General features: G+C 36.6%; 1 protein-coding gene across 2 annotated transcripts; it reads right to left on the reverse strand.

Annotated features, from left to right (window-relative positions):
* tbc1d2 (TBC1 domain family, member 2) lies at positions 1-21292 on the reverse strand. 2 transcript variants are annotated; one of them, XM_046859646.1, is made up of 15 exons: positions 21124-21292; positions 20189-20293; positions 19632-20099; positions 18150-18297; positions 12514-12631; positions 12164-12285; positions 10610-10854; positions 10065-10457; positions 8281-8391; positions 6412-6584; positions 5281-5781; positions 4548-4668; positions 4257-4442; positions 1132-1253; positions 1-520 (listed from the first exon to the last, which is right to left on the reverse strand). In XM_046859646.1, exons 3-15 carry the CDS (start codon positions 20097-20099, stop codon positions 319-321), a joined length of 2910 nt encoding a protein of 969 aa, XP_046715602.1. In that variant the 5' UTR covers positions 20189-20293; positions 21124-21292; the 3' UTR covers positions 1-318. The 2 variants fall into 2 exon arrangements, with proteins under 2 accessions (XP_046715602.1, XP_046715601.1); XM_046859645.1 differs by lacking the exon at positions 20189-20293 and having other exon boundaries at positions 21124-21291.
* Positions 21293-21753: the final 461 nt, after the last annotated feature.

A 21753-nucleotide genomic window follows, 5' to 3' on the forward strand; every position in this document is an offset into this window, starting at 1 on the left:
TCCGTTAAATTGATAAGGAACTTTGTTTTATTTGTAAAAGCAGATTCATATTTAACAGAGTAAAAACACTCTATCAGACACTCCTGGGTTTTTTTTTCATACATGCATTTATCAGAGCTATTGGCCTGGCATAAAGTGATGAAACATTTACTTATTCTAGATATCCTCATTATGTATTTGTGCATTATAGTGAGGATGATACATACACATACATATATATATATATATATATATACACTATCTAAATGTTTGTTTTTTGTTCAAGTGTTTCTGTTCAGTTGTAGTGTATATTTTCTGTACAGTTAATTGTTTAAATGTCTATGCATCATCATCATCCTCACTGGGAATGAGGTCAAAGACATTGTCTTTGCGTTGGTTGTTCTCCGAGCTGTACTCGTTCTGCAGTTTCTCCAGTTCATTGAGCTCAGCTTGCAGCCGCTGCATGTGCACAGCACGCCGGTTCTTCACATGCTTCATACGGAACGGGTTCAAATCCAAGAATGCGATGCTCATCAACTTCCTGTGAAGTGAACAGACAACAGAGCTAGAACTGTTAAAACTGTGGGCAGCATTTTTTTTGTTATTCTGGATGCAAATCACAGATCGGGGATACTCTGTTCTACAACAATTTATTTTCCATCTGTGCACTGGTTTTCAGAAAAAAAAACAAAAAAAAAAAAAACACGAAAAATGCTAAATGACATGCAGACAGATGCTTTCACAGCCCAAGCATTTTAATGACACATCAGCAGGACAACCTACAGCACGACTGACCTTAAAGTCATCACGGGTGATGCATATGTGGTGTGTGTTTGTCTCTAGGCTGTGTGAATTATACATGCTGCAGTCTGTCTTCAGGGCAAAAATAGTAACACTGTCAAGTGCACTGATGCAAAGGGTTATACAGGACAGAAACACATCTCAGAATAACCCACGATCCAGAGGTCAGAAAGTGCATGTTTAAAGATCCTCTTTTTTCAACCAAGGTTTAGAGTAGAAACAGATACATACTAAGAACCTTATTATGGTAATTACCTTCCTGGATGCTGAATTTAAAGTTTTACCTGGAAGATCTTTAAACTTGTGTATTTAAGATTGTATTAGGTATTTCTTACTGTTTGTATTCCTCACCTGCCGTCTGTGACTGTTTTGGTAAATAAGCGGAGGTACTGATAGATTTCCACATTGTCATGGATTTTTAAGATGTCGTCCTCTTTGTATTTGAAAATTGCAAGTGCATATCGAAATATAACCTGTAAACAAATAATCAGAGTTAGTCCTCAGTATAACATGTACTGCACACTGTAATATCTAAGATTCTATGATTAGAGTAAGCATTCTTTGCTTATATGATACAGTATACATGCAGTATTTCCACTTTAGGTCACAGGATTTTTTATATAACACTAGTATAACTTTATTTGGTAGAAAAAAAAGAAACATAATTATAGAACAACACAAATAAAATGATAAAAATACATATATTTTTTCTATGTCTACAACTGGGTTTGCTATGACTTCTCATATGGTGTTTTTTTCCCTGTCCGGATCTCATACAGCTTTAGATTTCAGCAGAAAATGAATTTGTTTTATAAAAATATCTCTCTCTCTCTCTCTCTCTCTCTCCGTCAAAAGTTTGTACAGTTGGAGCCACCAACCTGTCTGTACTCTTAATTTTTCAGTAACAGTTTGGCTCACACCTTGAAAGTGTGATATAGACACAGCTACAGATATTTTTGTACGCTTGGAAAAGATGAGTAAAAAAAACATTGTATTAAAAAATATTTGTGGTTATCTTATGCTGTGGGTAAATATGAGAACACATAATGTAGTACCTATAGGGGAAGCCAATCATTTGAATGTGTATTGTGCCAATATATTTACATTATTATAATTTCATGAGTCCTATTTCGTTAAAAAAATAATAATAATTATATATATATATATATATATATATATATATATATATATATATATATATATATATATATATATATACAGTGCCCTCCACAATTATTGGCACCCTGTTTAAGATGTGGTCGTGGACTTCTAAAATTCTCCTTTTTTAAAACAACATAGAACCCAAATGCAAAAAAAGAGAAAAATCCAACCTTTTATTTAAGTACATTACTTTGGTGGTAAAAAAATCACACATTTAGAAAAAAAAAAAAAACTTGAAATCATGTGTGCCACAATTATTGGCACCCCTGATGTTAATACTTTGTACAACCTCCTTTTGCCAACAAGACAGCACTTAATCTCCTCCTATAACATTTCACAAGATTGGAGAACACAGAGAGGATTTTGACCATTCTTCTTTGCACAATCTTTCTAGATCATCCAGTGTCCTGGGTCCTCTCTTATGCACTCTTCTCTTTAGCTCGCCCCACAGGTTTTCGATTGGGTTGAGGTCTGGGGACTGAGATGGCCATGGGAGGACCTTGAGTTTGTGACTGCTGAACCACTTTTGTGTAGATTTTGCCACATGTTTTGGATCATTATCCTGCTGAAAGACCCAATGACGACCCATCTTCAGCTTTCTGGCAGAGGCCATCAGGTTTTATTTAAAATATCCTGGTACTTCAAAGCGTTCATAATGCCATGCACCCTAACAAGGTTCCCAGGGCCTTTGAAGAGAAACAGGCCCACAGCATCACAGATCCTCCACCATACTTCACGGTGGGCATGAGGTGCTTTTCGGCATACTCATCTTTTGTTTCGCCAGACCCACTTAGAGTGTTTGTTGCCAAAAGCTCAATCTTAGTCTCATCTGACCAAAGCACACGATCCCAGTTGAAGTCCCAGTACCGCTTAGCAAACTCCAGGCGTTTACGTTTGTGAGTGTTAGTGAGAAAAGGCTTTTTCCTTGCATGCCTCCCAAACAGCTTGTTGGCATGTAGAGGCGTCTGATGGTTGTTTTGGAGACTCTGTGACCCCAAGATGCCACTCTTTGATGCAATTCTGTGACGGTGAGCTTGGGAAATTTTTTACTTCTCTTACCATCCTCCTCACTGTGCGTTGTGGCAAGATAAACTTGGGACCTCTTCCAGCCTTGTTTGTCACTGTTCCAGTTGTTTTAAACTTCTTAATGATTCCTCTGACTGTAGATACCGGCAAGTTAAGGCGAGTGGCTATTTTCTTGTAGCCATTGCCTGACTTATGAAGGTCGACACACATCTGCCTTACTTGAATGGTGTGTTCTCTTGTCTTTGCCATGTTGACAAATGGGTAAGAGAATTAGGCCTCTGTGTCACGTCATATTTATACCCCAGGGAAACAGGAAATCATGAATTACTAATTAAAAGTCCCTAGATACCCTGACCAACCTTAGCAACTACAGAAAAATATATATAAAAAAAAACAATTAAATTTTTCAGAGGAATTGTTAGAGGTGCCAATAATTGTGGGACACATGATTTCAAGTTTTTTTTTTTTTTCTAAATGTGTAATTTTTTTTACCACCAAAGTTATGTACTTAAATGAAAGGTTGGATTTTTCTCTTTTTTTGCATTTGGGTTCTATGTTGTTTAAAAAAAAAAGGAGAATTTTTAGAAGTCCACGACCACATCTTAAACAGGGGTGCCAATAATTGTGGAGGGCACTGTATATATATATATATATATATATATATTATATATATAAATCTAGTGTTTTATTTTTGTTATTGTATTGTTAAAAATGTAAAGCGTATATTGACTGTATATTTTTTGCTGATTTTAAGTAAATACAATTCCATATAATCTCCAATTATTTCATTCATACTGTAAAAATAAAAAAAATATGTTTCTTAAGATATTTGATTTTTACATCACTGTCTTAGCCTCTCACATCTAATGGTATTAACTTAAAATGTAACTACTTTGAAGAAAGTAATTTATGTATTCTGATGACCTACATGTTATTTTTCTGTTAACAATAGACACAATATGTCACATTTACTAGTGCGGCAACACGTTAATCATATTGTAAACTACTTTTTTTTTTAATATTCAGTGCTATTCAGTTTTTTATATTAGATTTATGGATTATTTGCATTTATGAAACAGACATTTTAATTCCAATATACTCCAAAGTCTTTATTTTTGGTTGTATTAAGTATGGAAATAAATTAATATATAATAAGGCTTGTTTGCATAAATAAACAGTAATAATGTCAGTAATTAATTACTAAAGCTCTAACATTTTCTTTTTTAGAAACTGATAGCTACCTTTAACATTACTGTATATCCTTATAAATGAGTCAAGCTGTGGTATACCTTAGTGCCTTCATAAAGGAAAGCATCCCAGACTTTAAGCAGAATGTCACTGGGCAAACTCTCCACAAACAACACCAGGAACCAGTTAAATGTGACGAGGGAAACGTCCACACCGTGTTCCTCCAAATGAGCCAACAACCGTGGCAACTTCTCGGCCATAAAGTCCTTAAACACACGCTGGTCTGCCTGCATTGTGACATGTAAAAAAAATTACTTTGTGAACTGACCTACTTTTTGTAAACCTTAGTAAGCGTAAGAGGACTTTGTTTTCTTCCTGTTATATGCTGGTACCTGAGAGCCCAGAAGTGTTTTGGTGTAGTAGTCCTTAGGCATGAGGAACTGTACTATGGCCACAAGACACCAGAAAGCCTCCTCCTCGCTCTGCAGCACCAGCAAGGCAATAGCAGCCAGTCTGAAGACAAGTTATCACAAACACATTTTGTATAGTTGTATGTTCGAGATGAATGATAATTCACAGAGTGACCACAAGATGTCAGGATTTTCTTTCCTATATTTTATTATAAAAGGCCTGCAGTGTGTGTGTGTGTGTGTGTGTGTTAGCCACTACAATGCAGTAGTGAGCTGCTGCAATTTACTTAAAAACTACTTAAACATCTTTTTTAGCCTGAGCAAGATGCAGTAAAATAGGTGTGATGGTAGAGGACTAAAAAAAATATATACATAATAATATTATTGTTTCTTAGCACCCCCACCCTGAATTTCCATCCCACATCTCAAATCATTAATCCATGCATTGTATTTATGGTTTAAAAACTAGTTACCTTCCTGATTGGTAAACTTGTGGTTAGATTGAAATGACATAATATATGCTTTTTTATAATAAACTTTAGATTAGGAAATAAACAATTTCCTTGCGTGACTTGCACAAAACTACACTTTTGTGTGAGTGCTTTCAAGTCAAGTCAATGAAGTCAAGTTTATTTCTATAGCGCTTTTCACAATAGACATTGTCTCAAAGCAGCTTCACGGGCTTTGTCAATAATGTGCATAACATTGAAATAACCTGTTGAGTCCCTGGCAGTAGCCGACAGCTGGGTTTTGCCAGGAGAATGCCAGCAGGACTCTTTGAAGCTGCTGCACCATTGGACTGGATGGTGATGAGAAGCACTGGTTGGTGGTGAGTGTGCGGTGCAGGTCCAGCTGGATCTGCCTAGCTGCCGGATGTGGTGTGGCCTGACTCTTTTTACACAGCTTCTGGAAAAGGTCAGGGTGGCGCTGGCGCAGTGTGTGGGTCCTGGCCCGAACCATCCAGCACCACACAGACGCTCTGTACTGACGCGGGATTCCTGCTCGCACCAGATTCTTCAACTCCTCACTCGAGGAGAGATCATCAGGAGAACGACCTCCTAAGAACTGAGTCCACCGAGCCAGAAGTGACCGGTCTCCAGTCTCCTGCTGGAGCAGATTGTGAGAGCGGATCTCCAGAGCTTGGATTTTAGCCAGCAGCTTCATGTCCTCCATTTCATAGTCAGGGATGATCTTAAAGCCGTATTCGTCATAGTCCCTGAGGAACAGCACCATGTTTTTGTCAGGATGTATGTTTTTGCTTTTTTGCTAGTTTTAAATAATCCTAAATATTATGTGTTTATATTAACACTTACAATTTAGGGTTTGACATATGGTTTACACTTGGATTTATATATTAAGCAATTCAAAGTATCAGGCAATAAGTTTTCACAAAAAAAAAAAAAATCATATATTGATAACAGTGATGTTTATAGCATTTGGCAAATGCCCTTATCAAGACCGACTTACTTCTTAAGTGCCTTATCTTATTCAACAATACAACTGAGCAGCTATGATGTTAAGGGCCTTGTCCAGGGTGTGGCTGGAATTTGAACTCATGACCTTCGGAACCAAAGTCCTGGCCTTAACCTGAACCTTAATGCCTTAAGCTAACACCTCCCAAACAGATGTCAATATCAAATGACATCGTTAATTTATTTGACCAAATTTTGGAATGACACACATTTTATCACTATAAGGAAATAATATAATGAGAAAAAAAAAATTCAGGCTTCTGTAATACCATAATGGGCAGGTATGCGATAATAATGACCATAAAAATTTAATTCTCTAGTATTATTACACATACCTTATCTGTACATAAGCAATTAAAAGTCTTTGCATTTACCTGAAGCTGTCAAATCTGATGGCATCTCTCTTATCAGCCTGTAGTGCCTCATCTATTAAGTTCTTAATAACAACTCTTTGCTCTGCAGGCAGTTCCTTATTCTCTTGGAGTTTTCTCAGGACCACCAGGTACCGGCTCTCCATCTGACAGTTGTTGGCTTCCAGATATGCACACTGATACACAAGCACACATACACGCATTTATATAGAAAGTTAGAGTGTATTAGAGTTGTGCCGATAGACGAATGGATCGTGTATCGACGACAGGCAGAGCTATCGCCGAAAGCTGAGGCCTATGGCGATTTCAAGACGACATTTGGCTCATTTCGCATTAAAGTATTAAATATTTACATTTCATTATTAAATAAAAATATAAGCATTATTAATATTAATAATAATAATAAATAATCTACAATTAATTTGCCCATCTATAGCCTACTGTTCACATCAACATCACCGCCTAACCGACACCTGCAGCAGCTTGATGAGAATTCGACTATTAGCTATTAAACATTTCATTATTTCCTGTAGTATATTAGGATGAGTCTAGGCTTTATTATGATATTTCTAGATAAAATAATACATTAAGATTTGTTATCAGCATAGTTTGAGGTAGATTAAGCTCTTGCGCCTTGCGGAGCTCTCGTAGTCTCAGCCAGATGTTTATTTGAATGACAGATGCCAAAAGCATGTTCAGTTCTTGCCTTATACTTTTGAAGTGAATAATTTACAGACACATTCAGGTTATGGCCAAAACAGTTTAGCCATGGCCATTTGAGCTCTCGTATCAACTCAACAATTGGCCCCGTTGTCAATTGTGACGCAATTATGCGCGGCCTCTGTCTGCACCTCGGCTAGAACATCTGCAGTGTGATTCTCAGGGATGAATGCTGTTTCAAATCATTTTGCGTTCAGTTTCCAGTCCTCTGCAATCTAATGAACTGTAACAGACATGTAGGGGGTTATATTACCCCATGTCTGTGGTCCGTGACAAAGTCAGCCACTTTCAAATATTTAGCGATGATCTCCCTCAATTTATTGTACAGATGTGGGATAGCATTTTTGGTGCCCCGGCAGCTCATATTGTTTGACAAACATCTGTAGTAGTTCTCTAAAATCTTCTTTTTCAACGGTATGAAAGGAAACCATCTCCTTCACGTTATAATTAGAAACAGCTGCCGTGCAAATATTCCTATGATGGATGGCTGACTTGAACCTCTGTCGACCGCCAATGAAGCTTCTTTTGGTACTGGTTTAGCAGCCTCAGCAGGGTGGTGAGTATTAACGAACAGGTTCGTCGTTTGAGACTCTCTTACTGACAACTTTGTTGCAAAGTTTGCAGATTGCTTATGTAATGTACTCCGGCTCATCTTTCGCATCTGGTTCAAAACCAAAAAATTGCCAAATCGGCGACGTGACATTTTTCTTGTTAACCAACTCCATATTTATTTGCAGAATTATGGACAAGGAGTCAAATTTCCTTTGCGTAATTTCTCAAGATAAAAATGTATGTAAATTAATTAGATGATTAAATAAGTAAAATATCTAGACAGGTAAATAAATCATTTAAAAAGATATTGAATACATTTAGGAGATTTTTGATAAATATAAGCAAATAAGTAAACTTTTGCATTGTTGCGCCCCAAATACGATAGTATCATGTATAGGCAAGCTCACAGGCAAAGGATATGGCGATCTGAAAATTAAGTATATTGTCCAACACTGGAGTGTATAACATCAATGAATGTCAGGAGACAAATTCTTCACAGGTTTACTAGGTTAAAAATTGATGCAACCACAATATAGAGTATGCAATTGCAATTATAAAACAGTTGAGATGTTTAACCAAGTGACAGTGTTGTGTTCTTACCTTCACCATGAGAGATTTCTCCTGTTCTGAGCTGTTCTGCCACAGTCTGGTCAGCTGGTAGATTTCAGAGTTCAGGAACTTGTTCTGGGTTTTGTAAGCTTCCATGTCATCCTGAAACACAACAGAAACAAACTACATTTACATTTGAATTTATGCAGTTTGGCAGACACCCTTAAATATTATCCAGAGCAACTTAAATAATTTCATTCACACAACTGAGCAATTGAGGGATAAGAGCCTTGATCAAGAGCCCAGCAGTGACGGCTTGGTGGAGCTGGGATTTAAACTTACTACCTTTCAATTCAAAGTCCAGTGTCTTAACCATGTCCACAAGTTTTAAACGAAGAATTATATATATGACCATAGCGGATTCTCACCAACAGACACATGCCTGGGAATTTGCTTTACTGAAGTAAACAGTTACTAAGTACCAAAAAGAATGTTATTCTGTCTAATAATTGATTAGTGTCATGTTAAAAACCTGGAAATTACAAAAAGGTGCAGTATTCGTATAAAACTAATGAAGACAGAACAAGATGAAATTGTTCATGAACATGTTTAGGCAGTTGCACAATCAGGGTGACATTTTAAAACATTCAAAACATGCAGCTTTCAAAATTCCTTCCTTAAACTTTATGCTTTTTCCCTATTTGTTTTCTTTGTTTATTAATAGGATCTGCTGTTTACTAATGTGGTTTCAACAAATGATTGAATAGACAGTCTGTATAGCAATTGGTGTAAAACACAGATTATTCAATTTATACATAGTATTTTACAACTAGTACTATTCATAACAATTAACCTTAATATGTGATTTGTTCAATTTGTCAATATGTATGATAAATTACTTTCTGTTTTCTTGCCTACTTCTAATTTGTAATTTATATTATATTTATGTCTGCCATTATATGTACAGTACTTTGCTCTATTGGTCCAACTTTTTCTAAAACCTTTGCCTTAAAGGTTCTATATTTTGTCTCTATATTTGATCTCTTGTGTGTGTCTGTGTGTCTGTGTGTGTGTGTGTGTGTGTGTGTGTGTGTGTGTGTGTGTGTTTGTGTGTGTGTGTGTTTGGACTAAACAGACCTGCAACAGCCCAAATAAAATGTGAAAAATAGTACATAGTGGTGACAAAAGGTCTTTTTTTTTTTACATACTATATACAATCACTGATTTTTATATCTATTCAATTTCTGCTTCATCTGATATCTTCATTTAAATATTTGGAATTAACATACAAAACAAACCAATGCATTACATGAGATTCATTTGAATACAGTCCATGGTGACCAAAAAATAGTCAGAAAAACAGACAAAACAGGATGCATTCAAATTAGAAGGCTCCTCCAATAGCACACTATATTCACATATTATTAATACAGTAAAGTGTGATTTGGGGTGATACACACAGGTATTTTGTGTGGGGTCAGATATGTTTTTAGGGTAGTTTTTATTGCGTTATTAATGTCATTTTGAAACTAAGCCTCTGATAAACTGTAAAAGAGTAGTTTGAATAATAATAGAATGCGCACTACAGTGCTTCTCGGAAATTTTACTTCACCATTGTTCAATGGTAGGAACAGGCAAGTTGGCCTCCATAATAAAAGTTTGCCTCAATTTAAATTGCCACCCCAATTGGATCTAATGTAACCACCACAATGTATAATGTCTGGCTCTGTCTCTGCTTTACTAGTGAAACATTGTAACTATATAATACTTGTATATATTTATGCTGACATTTATAACTGCATAAGTTGCATCTTCACTAATCAGCATCAGCCCACCTTAAGGTTGTCCATCTCCTGTACAAGCTGCCTCAGACCCTCTGCACTGATGCGCTCAAAAGACACGGCACGCTTTGGGTCAGCCATGCAAGTTGACACTTGCTCAGATAGTTTGACAATGACTTCCTGCTTGGCATGGTTCTTCTCCATGAGCAGCTTCAAACTGTCCTGTAGCTCTTTCACATGCGCGTCCCTCTCCTCCAAGCTTCTCTTCAGTGCCTCATTCTCATGTCGCAGCTGCTCCAGGCGCTCGCGCAAGTCCGCAGTGCAGCGCGCATCATGACGAAGCAGCTCCAGACGCTCCTGTTCGTTCTCAGCTGCCAGGTACTGAGCACACGCACGCTTCTCCAGCTGAGCCGCTTCCAGGGCTTTGTGCAGCAGCCACACTAATTCCTAGCAACGTATATATATACAGAACTGTATCAAGTTTAGGTTCAAGAGTGTGTGGTGATGTGGTAGCAGTATACAAGGACAGAGATATAAGTACAGAATGACCAGTCATCACTTTTTTACAAATCCTATCTGTTATTATTAGTAATCCCAACCTTCTGGGCTTGGACCTCCATGGCCAGTGTGAGATTTTCCTGTTTGAAATGTGAAAGGCGCTCAATGGTGTTTGCCTCTTTGCGGTCGAATGGAAACGTGGCAGAGTTTGCTTTCTTATATTTCCCATTTGGTAGCATTAGAGATAAACCACGGGCCGGTAGATTTTCACAAGGTCTCTCACACTCCAAATCAGGAGGCAGAACTGAGCTTGGAGATAGTGTCTGGACAAAGGAGTCTTCAGAATCTGTGAAAAAAAGTAAGATGTACTTAGATATGCTCAGGATAATGCACTGCAAATCTTATAGCTTTAAAAATATATACAGTATAAACACATTCATATACAATATTATGTACAGTATTTAAGAAAAGTGAGTACACTCCTCAGCAGCTATTTTAGTACATCTTCTCAAGTGACAATACTATAGAAATGAAACTTGGATATATTTTAGAGGAGCAGCTTGTATAGCAGCATAGATTTACTGTCCTCTGAAAATAACTCAATATACAGTCATTATGGTCAAAACAGCTGGCAACAAAAGTGAGTACACCTTAAGTGATAACAGATATACACGGTTTAACCAGACACATGTCCTATTCATCATGTTGATGTTTTTGTCAGCTTGACAGGACCATGCAAATTTGTGTATCTTGTATTTGCGCAGTTAAAATTTGGTGTTTTTAGTTAAATTCTCTCATACTGACCACTAGATGTTCAACATGGAACATCATGGCAAAGAACTCTTTGAGGATTTGAGAATTAAAATTGTTTCTCTCCACAAACATGCCTATACTATAAGAAGATCGCTAATACCCTGAAACTGAGTTACAGTACAGTGGCCAGGGTCATACAGAGATTTTCCAAAGACTGGTGCCACTCGAAACAGACCTCACAAGGGTAGATCAATGAAGTTGAGTCCTCGTGCTGATTGTCAGGTGCAGAAGCTGGCTTAAAAAAATAGATTCATGAGTGCTGCAGCATTGCTTTAGAGGTTGTAGAAGCGGAAGGTCCGTTTGTTAGTGCTCAGACTATACGCCACACACTGCAACAAGTTGGTTTGCTGGCCGTCATCCCAGAAGTAAGCTGCTTCTGGAGCTGACTCAAAGAAAGCCTGCAAACAGTTTGCTAAAGACAACCTGTTCAAGAACATGAATTACAGGAGCCATGTCCTGTGGTCTAATGAGACTAAGACAAACTTGTTTGACTCAGATGGTGTCCAGCATGTGTGGCGACGCCCTGGTGAGGAGTACGAAGAACATTGTGTCTGGCCACTATTGACCCACTATTTACACTTTGAACACAGCTTGACATGTTTACTTTTGTTGCCAGTTATTTAGAGAATAATGGCTGAAGGGTGAGTTATTTTTAGAGGACAGTAAATCTGTACTGCTATACAAACTGAACAGAGGCAACTCTAAAATATATCTAATTTTCATTTCTATAGTATTGTCCCTTAAAAACATACAACGAAATGGTTGCTGCAATGTGAGTGGGGTACTCACTTTTGTGAGATACTGTATATACACATAATATTGTATATGAGGAAGATACTTACTTGAACTCTGGGAGAAATTTGTTTTGGGAGTATCAGCCTGGGTGGCTGAGGATTCCACCCAAAATACACTACGGCCCACTTCTGCAGATGGCCGACGAAGGAGAAAACTGTGTACTGAGTTTCTGTAACACACACACACACACACACACACACACACACACACACTCATTTACACCTTTATGTATATACATATATATATATATATATATATATATATATATATATATATATATATATATACACACACACACCTATTATTACACACTATACTTTAAACTAAGAGAAATGTAAAATTGTAATAAGGAAATTGTAATAGGTTCTGGAACTGCCTGCAGAAGACCTGCACTTACTGTATCTCTATAAGTGGGTGTTTAATTGACACATTGAGTGGGTTGGTTTGAACAGGAACATTGGCAGCTTCCACTCCAACTAGACCCGATGGGATCTTAACCACAGGCAGGAAGTTCGCTATACAGGGAAACAAGACCAAACACAGCTGAATCAGCCCCTGACTGTGATTATGCAACATGAAACAGACTGCCTGAACTAGAAACAAAACAGATCAAACAAACATATTAAGCACAATATGGAACTATACTTCAAGTGAATAAAACCCTTGCTAGGTAAACTGAATTTTTTTTTCTTTTAATGAATAGTTGTGACCACAACAGGATAGAATTTGTTTTAATCCCATTAAACTATGTAAAGCATATAAGGTAGAGGAAGGAAATGCGTAACATGGCAGCACATGGTGAAATAGTCAGTGCAACCACAAAATGTTCCATTCAATTTATATGCTGTAGCGGACTGGAATGTATTGTAGGGCGAGGTGCTGTCAAATCAAAACATGTCTAAAACAATCTGCAGGTAAGTCACTGTGAACAGCTCTGACTCAGGAAACACACCAAACTGCTTTAGATTAAGACTGGAGTCTTTCATTTCTACAACAAAATGATTTTCACACAAATAAACAGTTTGAGAATTAATAGCCTTTTTACCAAAGAATGTCCAAAGTTATTTCTCCTCCAGCTGATCTGACAAAAATGCCACCGAGAATTTAAATCACAACTTTAAATTAATCTTATCAAATGTTATCACATGTTTTACTAGCAGATGCTCTATACCGGCGGTCTCAAATCTTTTTGTGCTATAGACGAGTTTCATGGTTTCATGGAGTCCATGGTCTGTGTGTGTATTGTCACAAGCATTTACATGCATATGGCCCGGTGGTTAGGGACCCCTGCTCTACACAACCTAATATTGATAAAAGATAGATTAAAGAACATGTTATATTTAAGAAAAATCTTTATAACCCTAGATTCAATGATATGGTGATATTTTCTGTAAAGAGACCTTTATGGGCAATATGTCCTTTATCAGTGCTATGTTATTTTTCCTATAAAATTACACCCTGTAGTTTATTTTTAATTCCTTTTCTTAATATTAAATATTACTATATGCAAAGATTTACTGTATATAAACATGTGGTCAAAATGTAAAAAAAAACATTTAAAGGTTTAAGTGCATTAAATTAGTCAAACAATAGTTTGAGCTCAAAATAACTTACAATAAACTTTCAATGATCTGCAGTTATGTTATTACACAATACATAATTGCAGCGTTGTTACATTTGGCAAAGTTTCTCTGGCAGACCACCTGTTCTAGACATTTGTTTCTTAACTTCCTTTAATAGTCACCAGCATGTGAGTCTGCATCCTGCAGCTGTGCACCTATACAAGTCAACTCAAGATAATAAGTATTGAAATTTACAATAGGTCCAACTTCTTATTCATTTTATTATGTGTGCTAATTATCTATCTGTATGTGAATGGGCATGCGTAGAGTTAAAATTGAACTACATGTGATAACTTTGTAGTCTAGGTCACAGCCCAGAGATTGTAGATTATAACAATAGATGCCTACAAGGCATGTGAATCATTAGTTATCATTTAGCTGGTATGCCGCATTGCTGTATACAGGAAATAGATGCAATTTGCAACCACTGCAGAAAAAAGCATTGAAGCAGCGCTACAATCTCTATATCACACCCACACACCTACATTCACAACAACTTCATCAACTCCAATTTAAATCATACAGAAAAAAGCAGTAGCTTATCTGGTTTAGACTATTTCTGTTGAAAGACAGAGACATATGTTTATAGCATTGGTAAGCAAGGCACTATATTTAGTCAAAGAATACATGACTGCTTCATTATGCAGGTACGGTCTAGCAAAAATAAGGTTAATGAATGCAAAGGTTAAAGTGATTAAGTTGGCATGGAACCAGTAAATGCTAAAAAGTCTGTTTTTTTTGTTTCAGCAGGGCAAATCCTGTTCAAGTGTTTGACTGTTGCTTAAATTAGAAAGAAGGAAAATATGGTTCTGATTTAAAAATGAAAACTGGAAAGAAATAACAATAAAGCACACTAAACAGTAAACAAGATAAGAGTGGTTTTATCTTTTAAAATGGCAATAATCATCTACGCTTTACTGTTGTACAGTAATATGAGGAAATAATCTAGAAGCTTGTTGGTTAAGACTTTGATTATAAAACTTTGAGTTCAAATCCCAGCTCCAAAGCTTACCCTCCTGAATCTTTATGCAAGATTTTTAACCCTTAAAGATCTTAAACCTTTAACTGCTTAGTTGTACCCTTAGTTTAAAATTAGTCTTGTTTAAATAAAAATGTGAATGTAAAACATGTACTTTATACCTCAGTCACAATAAACATTTAAGCTAAGATGTCCTTACAAAAGTAGTACACAGCCCAGATCATTCTGAAACAGGAAAATCTTAACTGTGAGCAGCACCTGAGATTTGTACAACTCTAAAACAATTTTAATCCACACTGTTATGCAACAGAGTGAAACTGATCTTTTTCTTATGAGATTATTGAGTAAGCGGAGCTTAGAACTTGTTATGCAATAAAACTATTATTGTTTCATAGAACAATTGGCAAATAATATTACAATCACAATGACAAGCCCTTTATGTAACATTTTGCAATCATGAAGCAAATGGAAGTTACTGTTTCACAGTTCTGGGCAAAAAATGCCCACAAATTAGCAAATACTAAGCTTTTAAAGTTTTTAAAAACAATTAATTGGTCTAAATATTTGCATTTGAGCTTTTGTGGCACCATTTTTTTATTTACTTAAGATGCAGTGACCTTTTAGGGAAAAGCTAGAAGCAGGAAAATTCAAACATTCAAAAATGCTGTGCATTTGGTACCTGGTCCTTCAGTGGGGACTTAACCGACTTAATCCACCTCTTAATACCACCACTGTCATGTCACAATTATAGAAATTGTCAATACTATACAAAAACGCAATGTAACAACACATGGCATTACAGAGAGAGAGAGAGAGAGAGAGAGAGAGAGAGAGAGAGAGAGGCATTTCACATATGGAGGGTGAATACCATTTTACTAAAGCAAGCTTTAAACCTCTACACCACAACCACAACTGTGCACCTACATCATCTGGCAGTTCAGAATCAATATTTGTCTAATAAACTTTCTTTCTTTCGGCTTCTCCCGTTAGGGGTCGCCACAGCGGACCATCCGCGTGTTTGATTTGGCACATGTTTTTACGCTGGATGAAACCCTAATGGCTGGGTTTGATTCTAATAACATGACAAAAACATAAACATGTAAATAAAATACAACCTACTCACCAGAGATGCAGACTCATAATTTGCACAAAGCTGCTCAGAAGCTGTAAGTGGTAACCAGTGGTACCGCTCGTATTCACTGGTCTGGAAGTGGCGAACAAACCCTTTCCCGGGCTGAGACAAGCTAGCTAGCTTCGGAGTTGGCCAACCTCTCCTCACAATGACTAGCTTTTCTTGAAAATGTATTTTTAATTATGTCCACGACCAAATAAATTTCTCTTCCTCCGAAGGCATAAAAAAGTCTATCTCAGATGTATTAATATGTGCAGAGCTACAGACGTGTTTTGCCAGTTGAACTTGGCTGTAACAGTGTAGACAGTGTGACCAACCAATCAGAGGACGGAAAAATGCTGACGCTATTCTGGGCCAGCTAGCTGCCCTGTGACCCATTCATAATATTCGCTATGGTAAAAAGGCCAGCAGTAGAGACATTGCAGGCCCTGGTCAGATTAGATTGACATGGCAGCACATAGAGGCCGAAATCTAATTGGACAAAAAATCTAAGATCCAAATACACGTATTGGAAGCAGTGCAGCCAAAAGAACCACTACCAAATGAAGAAAATAAACTGTTGGCAATAAATTAATACAATTTTATGGAAGAAAATATTAGAATTTAGGTGTAAATGTAGCTCAGTGCTAACTTGATCGGATTCATTGTTGGATTGAAGGTCATGTGTAGTTATAGGAGTTTACCCAACCTATGTGATTTTTAGCTAGTATTTGCCTTTACATTTGGTGGAACTTTTTACTGGAACTGGAAGTCATTTGCCATGAAGCACAAAATTCCCCCAAGATCTCCACACCCTTCTCCTGTCCTTATCAAGATTACAGATCAGGAAATCTGAGATTAAAATACTGTAACTGTTCCAAATAACTAACAACAGACATCTGAAACTCTGTGTTGAAGTGATAAAGAAGCTAGTCAAGTTATAACAGAAGAATTAAGTATAGAGAAACTTTTGTGGATTGTGCAAACACTAGTCAGTGGTCAGGTCTGTAAAGGGGTTTTCTGATGTTTCCTGTGAACACTTTCCCAGATGTCTTTGATGCACGCTACCATTAACATATTTTTTCCTGTCTTGCTCTAAGTGTTCCATAATTATGCTTGATTACCCAGTGCCAGAGTTAAGAAGTCAAGAATGACCTCTTACTGTGTGTGTACGTATATTTCATTATGGGCCATAATTGTAAACAATTGCAAATTGTAAATAATTGTAAACATTTCCAGTTATTATATCATAGTATGGTACAGGCCTTGAAATGCCATAAACATGCTATAAATGTAGACTAATTACTAGTTGAGCTTATGATGCATTACAATTTCCCCTTTAATGGAACTTAGAGGCCCAAATCTGTTTCATCTTCACAATTCCACAAGTTGATGAAGACATGTTATGGTTAGTGTAGAAGAACTCTAATCTCCTTTACAAAACCCTGAACTCAACTCCACTGAACACCTTCGGGACAAACTGTAACACATACTGTACACTGGGCTTTCTCATCTGATATCAATGCCTGACCTCACTTCTGCCCACAGCCATGCTCCAAAATCTAGTGCAAAGCCTTCCCAGAATAGTGTAGGTATTATAGCAGCAAAGGGGGGCCAAATGTAGAATAGGATTTTCGAAAATTGCATATACTGTAGGTCTAATGGTCACTTTAGGCCATAAAGTGAATATTGGTTAGCACAAAAATGATCAATTTCTTTCCATCATCTACCATAAAGGGTATGACGATGAGGAGTTCATATACCATGGCATGTGTTTATCTGATTTTAAAGCTCTCTACCATTTCTTGTGAAACTACATTGGTTTTGAGAAATCATCTCCTTTATTAACTCAATACAGGATGCTGTATTTTATTTTTCAATCCGATACAATCCTGTATTATAAGTGACTGGTGGCAACCCTGTACAGCACTTAGCAGCCAAACAAATCGAGCAAAGAAAACACTATGTAGAAATCACCCTTAGCTAATAAGATTAAGACTGACTGACTGTTTTTATTGGTGTGTTGCCTCAAACATATAAATGCAAATTGGAATTCTTAAAAGACAGAGCTGTTAAAGTATATCAAAAGTTCAAACAACTCTATTTCCCTATCTTCTTTTTGCCAGAATTTCACCATAGTCGTATTAAATGGGTTTCCCCAACCCTGCTATATTGCAGCCATCTACATTTTCACTTTCTATTGTTCTGCTTATCTATCTATCATGAAAAACAGTCTCATATCCCTGATAAAAAAATCCCAATTACAAAATACAAAATTTGCGTCATGTGTTGTCTTATGAGAAAAAGTTGCTTTCTCTTACCAGGGCAGGTGTCTAAATATTGCCGGCCATTTTGTGTGTGTTGCTCTGGCATTGGCAATGAGGAGTCTGAGCATAGCAGTTCTCTGTGCTGCCAACGTCTCAGCTGCAGCTGCTGGAGCCAGTACATCTTAGCATCTCTGTTTGCTGCCTAAAACCAATATATGAGATTGTAACGTATCGTATATCTTTGCCACGTGATACAGAAAAATCTTTTAAAGTATTACTTGACTATTACTCTTGACTAAAACCCATTGTTTTACATAACGTGTTATAGTCAGATAGCCATGAGGAATGCAAAAGAGAATGTCAAATATATTGGTAATATTATGGGCTGCTTTAGGTGTGGCATATAACCTAATCATCACTATTTCACTATATCATTAATTAAGACTACATAAGTGAACTTTCTTGTTTCCTGCATTTCCCCCAAACAGTTTAGAAAATAACTGAGGCAGTGATGACACAGGAGGTCTCAGAACTGCATTCCTGCTAATGTTCTGATCAGTGATTTGTTCTTTAAATCTTTTAAAGCTTAATATTTGCTCTTTTTTTTTGTATATAATAAAGGCTATGACACATATAGGTGTATAGACATATAGGCATAATATAGGCTTATGACACATTTAGGCTTAGCAGCAACATGTAACATTGCATAAACAAAACAGACATGAATCTAAGGGCAACCATTTTCATCATTCCAAACATGACAAATAAAACATTATAAATCAGTAAATCAGTGCCCCTAAAATAGTACTAAAGAGAGATATATTTTTTATTTTACAAGGTACAAACAGTACTCTTAAAGATACTCCCTGAGAGTCATTCATTAAATACGGACTAAAACAAATCAACTTTGCTGTCTTAGGTAAATAAACAATGGTTGAACAGTTTTATTCCTTAAATCACAGCAATTTATCAATAATTTCGATTGTTTATGTATTAATGAATGTCATTATACTTTTTCAAATCAGTTTAACGCTAAATGAAATATTTTAGTACAAGCATGCAACACATTATGTTATCAAATATAACAACTAAGCATCTCTCTATACTTAATAAGATAATAAAACAGTCACAGGATATCATGTTATTGACAAACTGGAACGTACAAAGTTTGTCCTGAATACTTTCTGTGATGAAAAGCTTTTGGACTACTGATAATGGCAAAGTATATATATATATATATATATATATATATATATATATATATATATATATATATATATATATATATATATATATATGAAATAAGTATCTCCTTAAAGGAATATTTAACAATATAAACAATTATACATTACTCTTTGTAAAATAGCACCACTAATAAAGTTTTTCTATTAATTATAAGCTTAGATTATGTGGCATGTTCACAATACATGTCGGTTGTTACTATAAAAATGTGAGCTTGTATATGATTATAGAAGATGCTTATAAAGTGCTATAATAATAATAAAACTTGATCACATATATTGACAGTAAGCATACCTTAAGTATGAAAGTGCGCTCAGGTGTCTGAATGTGAAAGGTTCCTTCCTCTCCTTGTAGAGGGTAGCTAAATGTAGCATTGCGAAGCTCCACTTTGCCAAGAGGGTTCACATCCTGTGCAGTGCGATAATAAAACAGCTGACATTTCTTCTCGTCGTAGGTGAACCAGCGAAATTTCCAGGCTTTTAGTGGCCCACCCTGCTTGTGCAGATATCCACAAAGCTTAGTTTCTGAGTCTGTTAAACAGACAGTGGTGCTCTCTGGTCTTGGATTAACAACCTGAGTGCCCCCCTTTTGCTCATTTATGGCAGACAGACCCATCGTCTCTGTGTGTGTGTCCTCCAGGCTCTCGAACACACTGTCTCTCTCTCCTTCTGCCACAAGCTTATGTGTTTCTGCCAGAAGAGGAAGTTGCTGAGACATATTAGCACTACTGGGATTTCCTATGCAGCCTCCCTCTCCCTCCATCTGGCAACAACAAAAAAAAAAAAACAGTGGAAAAAGGGACATTGTTCTGGGTTATATTTACAGCAAACAATTATGAGTCAGTGTTTTACCTGCAAGATGTAGCTTTTTAACTTGAAAAGAACATGAAAATAGGAAGTATATATGTGCTGAAACAGTTAGGTCATGACCTAGGCTTTAGACTTCTTTCATGTAACCTTGGGTGAAAGACAGAACCAACAATGAATAATGATGCCATAGGGGAAGATTTGGCTCCAGCCTTGCTGATAAGCAAAAGTTCTTCTTGTTTAACAGTTTGATTAGTCTGTTTAACTGTATATGACAATTATGATTCATTTGACAATGTTTTGTTATATTCTCCATAAATTTATAGTTAGTCAATTCTACATTGTGTAGAATTGTGAATGTCATTTTCATTAGTATGGTGAGAAATGGAGAATAGTTTTTTTTTAAGTTTATCTCAAAAACCTCCTAATCGAAAACGTGTCGAGCGATTTTTGTTCAAAATACTCAAATCAGCAAATTTCCGAATGGCAGTTATTTAGTGGGTGCTAAAATGTCATAAGAGTCAGAGTCTGCCTCTCGTTATATGTGTGTGTGTGTGTGTGTGTGTGTGTGTGTGTGTGTCAAAAGATACAGATCAATCAGATTTTAATCATCTACAAGAAATCATTTTTCAGTTGTATGTATATAAGCCTATGTCTACACAGATACACAAAACATATCAAGCAATACACTCATGATCAGACAACATCCAGGGTTTCATTCACAAGTCTGCGTATCTGTAAAACAAACAAACAAAACAACCCCCCACCAAAAAAAAAAAAAAAAAAAATAATAATAATAATAATAATAATAATAATAATAATAATACATCTTACACATGGGTTTACGAAATCCTACAGAGATCAAGAAAGATCACATCGGATCCAGTACAGAGATCAACGTTTGCAAGAATCAATAATAAACTACAGACAATTCAAAAATAACCCTTAGAAGTGTTCGATCTTAAAATGAAGTCACTCACCTTGAGTCTGAGCAGCTGAAAACGAAAGCTCGCTCCTTCCTTACATAGAAGATCCTGAGTTTGTGATCCACTTCCTTAACTTAGTGAACCTTGGAATGGTGGATCACCCAAAGGCGTGAGTCTTAACAGTGTTGAGACTTGCAGAAAGAAAGCTGTGTTAGCCTGCCTCTCTCTCTCTCTCTCTCTCTCTCTCACACACACACACACACACACACACACACAGAGCGAATAGACCCACGGACTCTATAGTACAGTTTGCGGCTGTGTACCAGCAAGTGCCCTTCACTAACATTAACTGAGTAGTGAACATCATGTAAGGATCCGAGAAACTTGAAGCACACTGTAACCTTCGTGTCGGTTTAAAAACAACGAGTTTATTAATACTATTAAAATATGAATATGTATTAGTGAGAACAGAGTGGAACAGCATGTGATTGGCATTAAGCATGCAAAACACATACAGTAGCGTTCTGGTTAAACCGGTTACCTGAACATCTCAGGTACATACCGATAAAAATAGGAACTGGTCTGTGATACAATGTTCGTGATTTGCATGTGGCCAGTTTTCCTCCTGTTTATAATTAAACTTCTGATTTTCCTCTCCTGCAATGAGAGAGTTCACACTTCTGC

The sequence above is a fragment of the Silurus meridionalis genome, chromosome 10 (assembly GCF_014805685.1).
Source record: "Silurus meridionalis isolate SWU-2019-XX chromosome 10, ASM1480568v1, whole genome shotgun sequence".
In the NCBI taxonomy this organism is placed as follows: domain Eukaryota; kingdom Metazoa; phylum Chordata; class Actinopteri; order Siluriformes; family Siluridae; genus Silurus; species Silurus meridionalis.

What these genes read in the sequence shown, in the direction of transcription:
- tbc1d2 (XM_046859646.1), bottom strand. Translation starts at nt 20,099, where the DNA reads ATGGAGGGAGAGGGAGGCTGCATAGGAAATCCCAGTAGTGCTAATATG. An exon ending in CACCCACTTATAGAGATACA is followed by an intron (nt 12,286 to 12,513) that starts GTAAGTGCAGGT and finishes TGTGTGTTACAG; the next exon opens with AAACTCAGTACACAGTTTTC. An exon ending in AGAAATCTCTCATGGTGAAG is followed by an intron (nt 6,585 to 8,280) that starts GTAAGAACACAA and finishes CTTGTGTATCAG; the next exon opens with TGTGCATATCTGGAAGCCAA.